General features: G+C 42.7%; 1 protein-coding gene across 3 annotated transcripts in view; it reads left to right on the forward strand.

Annotated features, from left to right (window-relative positions):
- The first annotated feature begins 721 nt into the window (after nucleotides 1-721).
- Garem1 (GRB2 associated regulator of MAPK1 subtype 1) overlaps nucleotides 722-13,065 on the forward strand; it is a 164,370-nt gene continuing 152,026 nt past the window's right edge. For all 3 annotated transcript variants that reach the window (XR_004768373.1, XM_027400549.2, XM_027400550.2), the window contains exon 1: nucleotides 722-1,199. Coding sequence is in view for 2 of the 3 variants with exons in the window: in XM_027400549.2 (XP_027256350.1) it covers nucleotides 737-1,199 (463 nt within the window). In the remaining variant the exon portion in view is untranslated. The remainder of the gene's footprint in view (nucleotides 1,200-13,065) is intronic.

The raw sequence follows: 13,065 nt of genomic DNA on the forward strand, positions 1-13,065 counted from the left end.
CTTGAACTGATCACAGAAACTTTCATCTCCGTCTATGGAGTCATGGAGTCAGGAAGCACCACCGATGGCTAACTCCACGGGCTGGCTCTTTCCCGCCCCGGTCCCTATAGCCAGGAAAACCTGCTGTAGCTGCCAGAGGCAACATCAGAGTTCGCCACTGCCGACCATGAAGAGCGCTGGCTGCACCGCGGGCACCGGGAAGGACGCGCCGGGCGAGGCTGCAGGGCGCGCGAGCGGTCGGACGGGGGAGCGAGAGCCAAAGCTTGCGGAGCGCAGCCGAGCGGGTACCACAGTCCCGGGAGCCGCCTCGGAGGGAGGCAGAGCTCCTAGCTAGAGAAATGTGCGGGAGGCGGGGCCTGTAGGAGGCGGAGCTAGGGAGGCGGGGCCTATGGGTACTGTGGTTGAGGAGGCGGGGCTAGGTTAAGGAAGGCGGCGCCAGAGGAAGGCGGGGTTATGTGTGGGCGGGAACTGTGAAAGGCTGAGCCTACTCGGAGGTAGGCGGAGCTAGTGGTGGAGCCCGCGTTCCAGGGAGGTGAAGCCTCGGCTCCAGAGAGGTGGAGCTAGTGGCGTGGAGGCGGGATCCGAGGAAAAGAGGCGAGGTCCGAGTCGGAGAGGCGGAGCCTGTGCCCCAGGGAGGCGGAGTCCCCGGTGGGAGGCGGGCACGGAGGCGGTGCCAGGGCGGGCTGCGCAGGCGTCCCATGCCCCTTGTTGATTAGTCAGTGCCGGGAGCGCTGCTATGGCGTTCCTCCGACCCGCGGCTCCTCCTCACACTGTGCTCGAGGCGGAGGCTAGGAGGGGCCCGAGGAGGAGGCGGGCGGCCGGCCGCCGCAGCTGCAGAGCCGGGCCAGGGGAGGCGGAGGAGGAGAGGAGCCGCCGCAGCCAGCCGGGCCGCCTGCAGCGCTCCCCTGGCTTGAGGGCGCGGGGCGCCAGCCATGCCTCGGTGTGGCCGCTGAAGGCGGGTGCCGGCGTCCCCGCCGCTGTGCCTCGCTGCCCGGCTGCCCGCGGCGGGAGAGCGAAGCCGCCCGCCAGCCAGCGGTGGAGCGGGCGCGGGAGCGCGGGGCCGGAGGAGGTGGGGAAGATGGACCCGGTGCCCTCGTTGGGCTGCAGCCTCAAGGATGTGAAGTGGAGCCCAGTGGCTGTGCCGCTCGACCTGCTGGTCAGCACTTACCGGCTGCCCCAGATCGCGCGGCTGGACAGCGGTGAGTACCGGCGGGGCGCGCGGGTGCCAGGAAGGGTGGGACCCGGGGGGGGGCGGGGGCAGTGCTCGCCCCTGGCTGTCTAGTTGGCCTGCGAGGGCTGCCGCAGCCCTGGCGCGGCACTCCACTCCCCCCCAGCAGCAGCAGCCGCCGTCGCCAGAGAGGTGCAAATCAGAACCCTTGCAGTGCAGTTAATAAGGGCACCTTAAAAAAAAAAATCAACATCGTGGAAACCTGCAGATAGTAACCTTGGATGCAAGAATTACTCAATCTGGGAACCCTGAAGTTGTCTTAGGCAACTTCCTGACGAAAATAATTGGGCTCTGGGTGGTATCTTGTTTGGGGTGCTCTCTCCAACCGGTCTTCCCTATGTCTGCCAAGAAACTGCAGATTTCAGAGGAAAAGCTCCCGGGTGACCCAATGAAAACGATCACGTTTCTTGGAGATCTTTTATTACAGCTCGTCTACTCTGTTTAACACAACAACGAGTGATTTAGGGTTGTGTGCAGAAAATGTCTTTAGCAGAAGTGATGGTATGCTTACGGTTAATTATTAGCATAGCGCGCTTCCAGCTTAGAAAAAATATTTTAAGCCGCTAAAGCATATTGATTTGCAATCTGAGCTCTGAACCAAGAAATGCCTGTATTTCCTGAAACTGACCACAAGAAAACAACCAAGAACACCGCCCCCCACCACACACACTGATTATTCTGCACTGTGACATATGCAAACAAATATGTAGATGTGCTACTGTCAGTCAAGTGGACACCTTTAGTTTTGAGATGTTGGAGGGGACAGTTTAAGTTGTGTCTGTTTTTTTTGCACTTGTAACTTCACCCAGTTAAGCTTCTTGGGACTTCAGATTGTAGGAAGAAGTCTGCTCTGCTGTAGGGCAGCCGGGCGGGCTGGCACCAGGCAGGCACATAGATAGAGCTGTGGTCACACACAAGCCAGATCAAAACTGGTCTGAACAGAAGGATGCCGTTTCTTCAAGTCACAGGCACTTGCCTTATGTCTTGCTTTCTAGAGTAAAGTGTGTTTCATATGAGATGTGTAAGTGCCCCCAAAGAGGTCTTATTCTATTGCTTGTCTGTAAGGCTAGACTAGACACTGAAACACTGACAAGAGAATTAATAAATGAGAAAGTTTTGAAAGCTGGAAAACAACATTGGCATGCTTGCTGTCTTTGGCTGGTGGTGGTGGTTGTGGTGGTTACTGGGAATAAACTAGAAGTTTTAAAACTAAGAAGGAAGTATGTGATGGTAATAACTGTTGAATCCAGGGGAGGACATTGAGGCATATTGAGGCATTTCTACTTAGCGTGGGGGTGGCAAAGTGTGTTGTGCTTTAATAAGTAACTGTGTGTGTGTGTGTGTGTGTGTGTGTGTGTGTGTGTGTGTGTGTGTGCAGTTTCATTTCCTCCAATGTGCAAAATTGTATGTTTTGGCAGGTTGTGAGTCTTTACCTTTCCATTTCCAGACCTTCCCTCATCTCTGCAAACTCTGCCAAAACTTCTCAGCGAGGCAATAGAGCATTGGTGCACGTGGTGTGCAAATTGCTCAGACTTCCTCCAACTCAAAGTGCAGAGAGACTGTGCATCAGCCTTAGACATAACTCTCAGTCTTACTAACTACTTTCCTATCCCTGTCATTCATTAAAAGGGTCTCAATCAGCACTGAGCTCACCCCACACTTCTTTTCAAATTGGGATGTGGGCTGCAAGTCTTAACACTGTGTCCTTTCAAGCCTTGGGATGGATTTTGATCATCATGTGTAATTCTAGTTCTTTATCATAAATTCCTCTTGTGATTAACCACTTGAGAATCCAAGTCATACTTGTAGCCAATATTACTGTATACCTGATTCCTTCATTAACCAGTCCCATCTCTTTTTTGTTAGCATAGATTCTAATAGCTGCATGATATTCTGTGGGAATGCCTATAGCATATATCTATCTGGCCCCTTATAGGTGGACATTAAATTGTATTTATATCTACTCCCTCATTAGTGGACATGAAGTCGCCACTTACCCTACTTCATCTGTAAGTTCCGAGATAATGAGCATTCCTATACGTAGGCTTGTTTTGGGGATGAGAATGTGTTCCTCCCTTGCTGAGAGCACATGTGAATCTTTTTAAACTTGTGACACAATTGTCATTGCCCTAGAGACCAAAGGTTAGACTCATGCAAACATGGGCATTGTGGGAACAGCACTGGGCCCACATCCTTACTATATTGTAGGGCTCCTTGCTTGCTTTTGAAGTTTTTGCTAATCTGATGGGAAGAGGGACAAGTTATTTTAACAATTTAATTTGGGTAGACTTTAAAAGAGCCAAATCATAGATTCTTTCCATTAACATGCCACAGTGCACATGTGAATGTTAGGGGACAACTTGGGGGAGTCACTTCCCTCCTTCTATCGTGTGTGGATGGAATTCAAGTCATCACGCTTGGCAGCAAGTGCCTTTACCCACTGAACCATCTTGCCAGCTCTCCAGTGAAGAAATTGATCTTTGAGTAGTAAATACAGTTGATGAGACTTCCTAGGTTTTGCCCCCCAATCCTTCTGGGGAACCCAAAGGAAAAGCCTGGATAGTAGTTCCCTGGGAGAGTTGATAGAATGGCTGCAGAGGCCAACCCTAGTTATTGATTCTCTGACTGTCAGGTATTTTAAATAGTGTAGGCTTATAAATTGTTTGTAGGATCAGATTCCACAAATTCATTCAGAACCAGGGAGAGAACAGAGAATAGTAACTCCTGCTTCACTCCAGCAGTCCACACTCACAGCAGGGTCTGAGGGAGCTGCCCATTTTCTACTTCATCTTGCAAAAGTCCTAAAACCCTAGTGTGGTGCCACCCACATTCAAAGTAAGTCTTTTGCCTGTGGCTGATTCTTTCCAGAAAAAAAGCTAACATATACATCCAAGTGTGTCTCAGTAATAACTTGGGGTCAAGTCTCTTAATCCAATCAAGCTGTCAATTGAAATTAACTATTGTATTAGCTATAGGGGAAGTCCATTCTGATTCTATGCCTGGGGTGTTGAGCTGTGGGAACTTGGGTTTTGCCTTATGTTGAGGTGTTCTGTGGCCTTATCGGTTGTGCACCTGGAGACTGTAGATGCAGAAATATGAACAATTAGACCCCCAAGGGGCTCCATATGGCTGCTTGCAAATGTTAGAGATCCTTCTAAATCCATGTTTTGTCTTTGAAATTCATCTAAGTTCTGAAAATGTGCTCTGTGATTGATGTGTGTGTGAGTGTGTGTGTGTGAGTGCACTCACACACATGTGCGTTTTGTTAGACTAACAACATATGTATTGCCCCAGAAGATATTTATGCTTCTATTATGGCTTCATTTTTTTCCCTGTCAGTCTGTATTTATAACACAAAGGGTGCATTTATAAGATAGGGAAGATAAAAATGATGCTAAATGATGTTGACTTTGGAGTCAAGAACTCTACTGTACAGTTTTGATCAGCTCTCTTCATTTCTTTCATTTGTAGTTTTTTTCATGGAGGAAAAATAGACATACTCGCCTCTGATATGTCTTATAAATGGTCCTATAATATTGGCTAATATTCATTGGGCCCATAGATACTGTTATAGATAGTAGAAATTATAGTAGTGAGAAAAACTTTAGAGCCAGCAGTCTTGTGTTTCTGCTTATTTAGGGCATTAATGTAATAGCATGTATGGATAACATGTATATTGCATAATAGTGTATATACATATTTAAGCTTGGTATAAAGATGCTTGTATACTTTCAAGGGGAGGCTTCTGTATGTGTCATTGAGAGTGCGGGAGTCAGAATGATAGATTTTAGTACATTTCTAGAGGCAGACAAACAAATGCTCCAGGTGGCTTCTGTCAAGTATAGATGCCATAAACATGTGCAGGTTATAAAAAGGAGTGAAGTCTTTATCAGCGAGAAAGTGTTACGAACTAACTCAAGGTTGGGCCGAGAGAGGCTAGAGCAGGAAAATCAGGAAGGGATTTTTAACTGAATCCAGAGTCACGTGGTACCAAAGTAATGAGCTGAGACATTTAAACATCTGAGTGTATATTTACATGGTTTTGGCTACTAGTGATCTTTTCAGTGCCTGTAGTTACTTTTGTGTGTAAGGTAAATGGTTAGACAGTCAGTCTAATGTTCTCTCTACACTGTATACTTCCAGGTTCTCCTAGTTCTCACTTACTCTGATTATTGGCCACGTCTGAAAGTGATGAAGTCAGGATGGGAGAGGATGTTGTTTTAGGCTGTGGCCGGTAATAAACATTTAGACCCATGAGGCGAGGGTGGACATGGCTACTTTAGTGTCTTTGCATTTAAGTATCATGGTTGTTTTGAAAGTCTTACATGAAATGCATTTCCACACTGGCATTGAGAATCTGAGAAAATGCTTTGGTTGTTGTGACCCTCTGCATCATCAATTAAAGAGGGAGTATTTTGGGTCTCTTTCTCTCACTGGCTGCCTTACTAAAATAGCCAGTTCTTGCAGACCAGCTTGTAAACTCATTTATTTTTGTTGGCTATTGCTAAGGGACCTGTCTTTTCACTTACTAAACCACAGCTTGTGGAAGACTCATAAACTCCCGTCTGGTCTTAGTAGGATCCCCATCTTTAGTACACCAGCTATTGTGTACAAAATGAAAAGTAACTCCCATTCATGGTTGGCATATTTTGTCATTCCTGAAGATGCAAAATAGCAAAATATCTGCTAAAGCATTTTACATTTCTGGAGATTAATTCTCTCACAGAGTATCCCCACATGAAAAGCCTCCCCCACTTCCCTACCCACTTCTACTCCAACTTCAGGTAAAAGTTACCTAGAAGTATTTTTATTATTTCTCAGCTCCTCTAACAGATCCCATCATATGGGAGACTCCAAGTAAGCATTTAATAAATGAATGAGCAAATCTCAGTGTTAATAACTGTGTGGCCTCAGACACCTGCAGGCCTGTAATAGGAGTTCACCTTGTCCCATATGAGGCAGACATTATATTATTAAGTTTATAAATCAGAACCAACCTTCCAGGCAAGCAATAAGAAAAATAAGAAACTCATAGACCATCATGATTTATAAGACAGTGGTTTATGTGGCTGTTATAATGTTTTAAATACATTCATTCTAGAAATTGCAATTTATTTTCAGGCTTAATAAAAATTTGCTGGATGGATAAACCAACTGTCATGCTAAAGGTGACTACTGTACATGTTGCATTGGGACATATGCCTTTGAATTTTAAAACTTTGATGTCATTATACTGCTCATGTGATTCCCCCTGTTTACACTAAAATGTTGAGACTAGTCATCTCTTATCTCAAGAAAGGCCCAGTGAGGTAGCCATCTGTTTAGCTGCCCAGGATCTCATCGTGGATACTGGCAATTTTATTTCTTAGTAAAGCAAACCACTTGGTTCAAATATTCTACAAGACTATAATTGCCAATTTGATGCAGTTGTCTCTTCCTAGAATAGCCACAAGACTGACTGTAGTGTCTTAATCCCAGACAATGAGTTTCCTTTAATGCCCTTGAAGGAATATTCTGTTGTAGGAAAGGAAGGAAAAACAACATTTCCAAGCCCCTTTGCAGTACTGTTGATGAATTGCCTTACAATTACAGGGCAAGTCATTTTAATTGATTCTACTAATTGTTAACCCAGATTGAAGTATTTAAACACCACTTGGGCTTTGATGGCTTAATGGTTATTTAATAAATACCATGGTATTGAATTTAAAATGCAATATAAATTCTGTAGCACTATGGAGATACTTGTTATTCTGGGTAATACTGAGCACTCACTCAGAGTTATTGGGAATGGGCCTAGTTATAGCATAGAGCAGAATGTAGTTGTTTCTGAGCAGTGCTTATGTATGTATCCCTGGAAAGATTTAAGAGAAGTTGTGCCTGCTGGTTAATTTTCCTAACTCAATAGAGAACAATTTCTTCAGCTAGAAACCTTTTTTTTTTCTTTATTAAGGTGACAGTTTCTTTAATACCATATTTAAAAAATGTTGGAAATGAAGCTTTGCTCTTTTTTCTATCAGGGGACTAGACTTACATATCTCAAAATAACAGACAAGAGTCACGCCATTTTTGTGGCATTGCTGTTTTCAGTCATGTCTACTGCCATGTAGGCAGTTACAAACACTGGTTGTTGAAGAGGCTGCCATCCATTCATAAGAGGGTTAAAGAATTCCCTGAGAAAACCTTTCGTAACACATGAACATTATCTCTGCAGATGCTATTTTTTCTGTGAGTAATGTTTACTTTAGATTACCATTCTCTTGTAGTCACAGTGGGCCAGTGAAAATGGTCAGAAACACAGAACTAGCATGTATCCTCTCCACTGTCATTTCTGGTCCTTAGTCTCATACTCTCAGGTCTTTCACTTCAGACTGTTTCAGGGTGTTCACACTCAGAATTTTTTAGCATTCATTTTTTCCTGGGGACCATCATCCCTCAGAACCAGCCAAGCTCTTGGCCCAAGTTAAAAAGCAACTTAATTAGTTGAAAGAGAGGCACATGTGCATATGTGAGAGCAAAGTGCTCTGGAAGGTTCAAATTACCTACTTAAAAATAACAAGTAACAGAAAGCTTTATTAAGAGGCTGTCCTTATTATTTTTTTTTTCTGTTTATTTTGGTCCCGTGTTTTGGCCAGTTAAGATGGAGCCAGAGTAGATAGGTTTGGCAGTAATTTCAGAGGCTCATTTATCATGGTTATGTATATCAGTCAAGGTTAATTTCAGTCATGCATCACAAATTGAAATACACACACACACACACACACACACACACACACACACACACACACACACAGAGTGACTTACACAACATGGAGAAGCCTGTTGGTGTGTTGTCCAGGACTTACATGCCACCAGGTCCAGAGTTGAAGATTAACATTGTTCTGTCTTTCTGTTTTTGCCCCTTTGAAGCTGTTGTCACTGTCAATGTGACCTCATGGTTCTGAGTAGCCACTGGAGCCTTAGCTATTTTGTCTGCATCTCACATTGCATGAGGGGCCAAGGGGGTGTGTTCTAGTTCCTTACCACATCTCACTCACATATCATTGGTCAGGACTTTGGCACCTTGGCATGGAAGCACCAGAAGGCAGGGTTGAAGTCTGATCTGTGACTGAGGGCTCCTGTGGCAGGAGATGGGGGCATTAGGTATTAGGGACCACCTATTACCCAGAAGGGTTTTTAAAGCAGCAGTAGCTCCCTAACATCTCCCTTGTGTTTAAGAATGCTGTCTAGAGCCGGGCGTTGGTGGTGCACACCTTTATTCCCAGCACTCGGGAGGCAGAGGCAGGCGGATCTCTGTGAATTCGAGGTCAACCTGGTCTCCAGAGCAAATGCCAGGATAGGCTCCAAAGCTACACAGAGAAACCCTGTCTCGAAAAACCAAAAAAATAAATAAATAAATAAATAAATAAATAAATAAATAAATAAATAATAAAGAATGTTGTCTGTTGGGGATGATTGTTAGGGCCTATACATGTGGATGATTGTTAGGGCCTATACATGTTAGGCAAGTAATCTGCCACGAGCTATATGTCCAGCCAAGAAACCCGTTATTAGAGCTGAAAGTTCTGTATCAAAAGTAGGCCGCATAGAGTTATGTTCTTGTAGGGAATGGTGGCTGAACAGCACGCCTCACCTTATTTTTGCTATTCAGTTTGTATACTTTCCACATTTTCTCTGACTTGATACATTCATGGCAATAGCTGTACAATCTTTGAGAGAAGCTTTTCCCCCATTCTAATCCATTGGCCAGAAATATGAGATAGTTGCAATTAAAACAGTATTTTCTATTTTTATCATTACAGGGAATTTAGAAAATATAGAAAAAGAAGGTGGAGTGAATATCGGCTTTAAGCTCAGAGAGTTTATTGTTATATAACAATTGGTTTAGGCAGATATGGAATGCAAAGAAAATACATATAAAAGTGGGACCAAACTGTACATAACTCAGCTGTGCACACTGCTGCACTACTTCATTATTGCTGGAAGGTAGAATTATTAGGATTAATGGACGTCTGCCTTACCAGTAAATCATTATTTTTTTTTTAGCCATTTTCCTGTTGTACGACACCCTTTTGAGTATGCTGTTTTTGAAAACATCTTTTTACTTAAATTAGTCAATTTTTTATATCATCATTTGAGGCTCCTAGAAGCAAAAGTCTTGCTTTTCGATTGTTCACAGGTGCAATTGGGAACGTTTAGACCAGTCGATCTCAACCTTCCTAGTCCTTCAACCATTTAATACAGTTCCTCATGCTATGATCCTCTAACCAAACACCATTGTTTTGCTACTTCGTAACTGTAATTTTGCCACTATTATGAATTATAATATACATATCTGATATGCAGGTTATCTGGTGTGACTCCCACCAAAGGGGGTCATGACCCACAGGTTGAGAACCACTGGTTTAGATCATGATGAGTAAGCCTGTCACTTTGTATTTCATTGACTGTCATAGTAATTTCTTAGTCTTTGCTAATTTAGATAATTTTAAAAAATCATACTTTTTCTCATTTGTATTAGTGTTTCTTTGTTTACCGGTAAATTAGCTTCAATAATGTACTTTTATCTGAATTTCCTGAGATTTTTGTTCAGTTAAAATTTTTTGTGCAAAAACCTTGTAATCACAATAACAAAAATCTTAATGTACTTTATATTGATTTCTATGGGATGTTCATGGGTAATGTCAAGTTTATTAGGAGTTAATTACTTTCTAAATTTTCTGTTTTTTTTTCTGTTATTAAATAGTCATTACCTCTGTTTTTGTAATTGAATAGTAATGATTAATTTAAAAATACTGCATGCCTTCTTTTTTGCATGTAATTCATAACATACCCCAAAGTGATGTTTGGGCCACTTGGGTGAGTCAGAACATAGCTCTGAGTGTTACAGCTGTGAGTCCTAAGCACTGCAACTTGAGGATGAATGGTAGAAATTCACAGGGCACTTCAAGACATGGGAGGAGCAAATGCATGAGCTTGAATGTCATTGTCTTCTGGTGAACATTGGTACAAATGTCTTCCCCATGCTGTCTGTGGAGAAGGGAGTCAGAAGAGCCTGGCTCAGTTCGCTCAGCCAGTGATTGACAGGAAATAAAATATTGTCTCAGTTTGCCCACTTTGCACTGAAGGACTATGAGCAGGTGTATCTATCAGCATGTAGAGGTGACAGTTGCTGAAGGGAAATCTTTTATTGCCAGAAGAAAAGCCTCAAGTTCACCTCATTGTGGATGAGGAAGCGTATCCCAGCCTTGCTGTGTCTCTCCTTTTGTTTTTCCTTCCATCCTTACCCTCTTTTTTTCTTAGACCCAACTGGAAGATAGCAATCTGAATGGCTTATCTGCTTTAATACTCGGATATCAAAAGAGTTTTCAGGCTAAGTGGAGCCTAGAGAGGAGTGAGGAAGGACATGCATACACTAAGTACTGACTGATGTCATGAATAGTTCACCTAGCTTAATTCATCCTTTATATCAAGCCTTCCCACCCTTGAAATCTTTCTGTATGTGTTAGTCATTGTCCTATTTCTGTGAAGAGACACCATGAACAAGACAGCTCTTATAAAAGAAAACATTTAACTGAGGACTTGCTTACAGTTTCAGAGAGTTAGTCTGTTATGATCATGGTGTGGAGCATAGCAGCAGCAGGTGGTATTGGAGAAGTAGCTGAGAACTACTTCCTGATCTACAAGCAGAGAGACTCTGGGCTTGGCATGGGCTTTTGAAAGCCTACCCCCTAGTGACACACTCCAACAAGGCCACACCTCCTAGTTCTTCCAGTCCTTTCAAATAGTGCCACTCCTTGGTGACTAAGCATTCAAATATATCTATGGGGCCATTCTTACTCAAACCACCACACTGCAATATACTTAAAATAATCCAATGTGTGTTCTTCATACTTGCTCTGTATTTACCCATGTCATAATTTACCCAAACATGTATGGAATTCTGTCACTGTTTAATAAGAATTGAGTACTAAGATTAAAAGTGTTCACCACCACACCAGGCTTCATTCTGTTTTTGATTGGCAATTCTGGTAATTAGCACACCAAACTTCCCTATATATAAAATCATTGATTTCACTATTTTCCCAGGATTGCCTTGTTTGTGTCTCCTCCTCTCAATTATGTCACAGTTAAACAGCAAACTTTGGAGTAGGGGGAGGAAAGAATGGGTCTTATGTCAGATTCAAAGTCCAGTTGATAGAGTGGGTTTATTTTAATGAGGACAGATAAGATGGAATCCAAAAAGTCCATCACAATTCTTATTTCTGTCACATTCACATATGGGGATGCCATTTCCCCAAGTCTGTGTCAACCTTAGTTTGTGATGTTCTTGCCAGCTTAATGGATGTGAATGAAACAAGGTCTTACTGATACATAAATTTGCATTTTTCTTCTATGAATCAACCTGTGTGCATGTGTATGTGTATACAAGTCCATATATACTATGGTGTGAACATGTGCAGGGCAGAGGACCACTTGTAGTAATCTGTTCTCTCTTTTTACAGTGAGGGTCCTGAGGTTTGAACTCAGATCATCAAGCTTGGCAGCAAGCACTGTCAAACACTAAGTCATCTCACCGCTCCTCTAGATAGTATTTGTATTCTTTGGGAACATTTTATTTACATTTATTGTGTCTACTGACTTTGTATTATTCCATTTAACAGATTTGAACTTTTATACAGATAGACAAGTCTCCTTTTCATGTCTTTAATCCTGATGAACAAAACCCACCCGGAAACATAGATTGTGTGTGTAGTCTTTTAGATGGTTTAGAAAGATTTGAAAATTTCAAATTTGTCTTCAGTCCATCTGGAATTAATTTTTGCTTATGATGTAAGATTTCTATTTTCTTACAGGCTGCTGTTATGTGAGCCCAGTTATTTAAAAAAGTCTGTTTACCACTGATGTGAACTATCTTCGTTGAATATTTTGCTTTTTAACAGTAGGAAAACACACTTGAGCCACACCTGTCTTTCAGAGATTACCATGGGCTGTGATCCAAGAGCATAAAAGGTTAATGAAATCTGAAAACAATCTCTTTATTCCCTAAAGAAAAGTCACAGAAGACCTGTCTCTCTGGTATTGATGTATTCTTCTTATCCAGTGGCCATGGGAAACCCAGTATTTGTTTGTGCAAAGAAAAATTAAATTCCTTTTGAAGCAGGGCTGCCCTGGTGAGGTCTGGAAGTGATAGGAACTTGTTAAATGCCGTCTGGAAGCAGAATCCAGATGCTTTGGCAGTAGGCTTTCTCTGGGGAAGAGTTTCTTTTACATTGATTCTCTACTAAGCTGCTGCTGCTGCTGCTGCTGCTGCTGCTGCTGCTTGCTGCTGCTGCTGTGTGTGTGTGTGTGTGTGTGTGTGTGTGTGTGTGTGTGTGTGTAAGAGAAAAGGACAGGCAAGAAATCATAATTTAAGAGGGGGTTTAAGGGGGTTTGCAAGTTGTTCTCACTTTTAGATTCTATAATTAGGTATGCAGTTCTGTTATTTTTGGTACAAACAAGGGGCACACTTTTGTACACAATTCTTAATGTGCGTTTACTTTCCTCAGACTCCATAGTGACCTACCCTTGTCTAGTTTGAAAACTTTAAATTTCTCTTACATTTTGTTTATCTCCCTCCAAATCATTTTCTTCCAAATTCTTGCAGAGGCCAGAATTAATCCTTTTCAGAAAAGATGTAGAAAAATGTGGGCCTCATACCTCAGGTTCAAAATTCAGAGTGGCTGCATAAATAATGAAAGGGAACTTAGAGTATTCTCTGAAACTTTGTCTATTGAATGTGTCTTGTATAAAATTTCAGCAGAATTCAACCCTGGATTCGCTGAAGAAATTATAGAGCT

Source organism: Cricetulus griseus, chromosome 2 (assembly GCF_003668045.3).
Source record: "Cricetulus griseus strain 17A/GY chromosome 2, alternate assembly CriGri-PICRH-1.0, whole genome shotgun sequence".
In the NCBI taxonomy this organism is placed as follows: domain Eukaryota; kingdom Metazoa; phylum Chordata; class Mammalia; order Rodentia; family Cricetidae; genus Cricetulus; species Cricetulus griseus.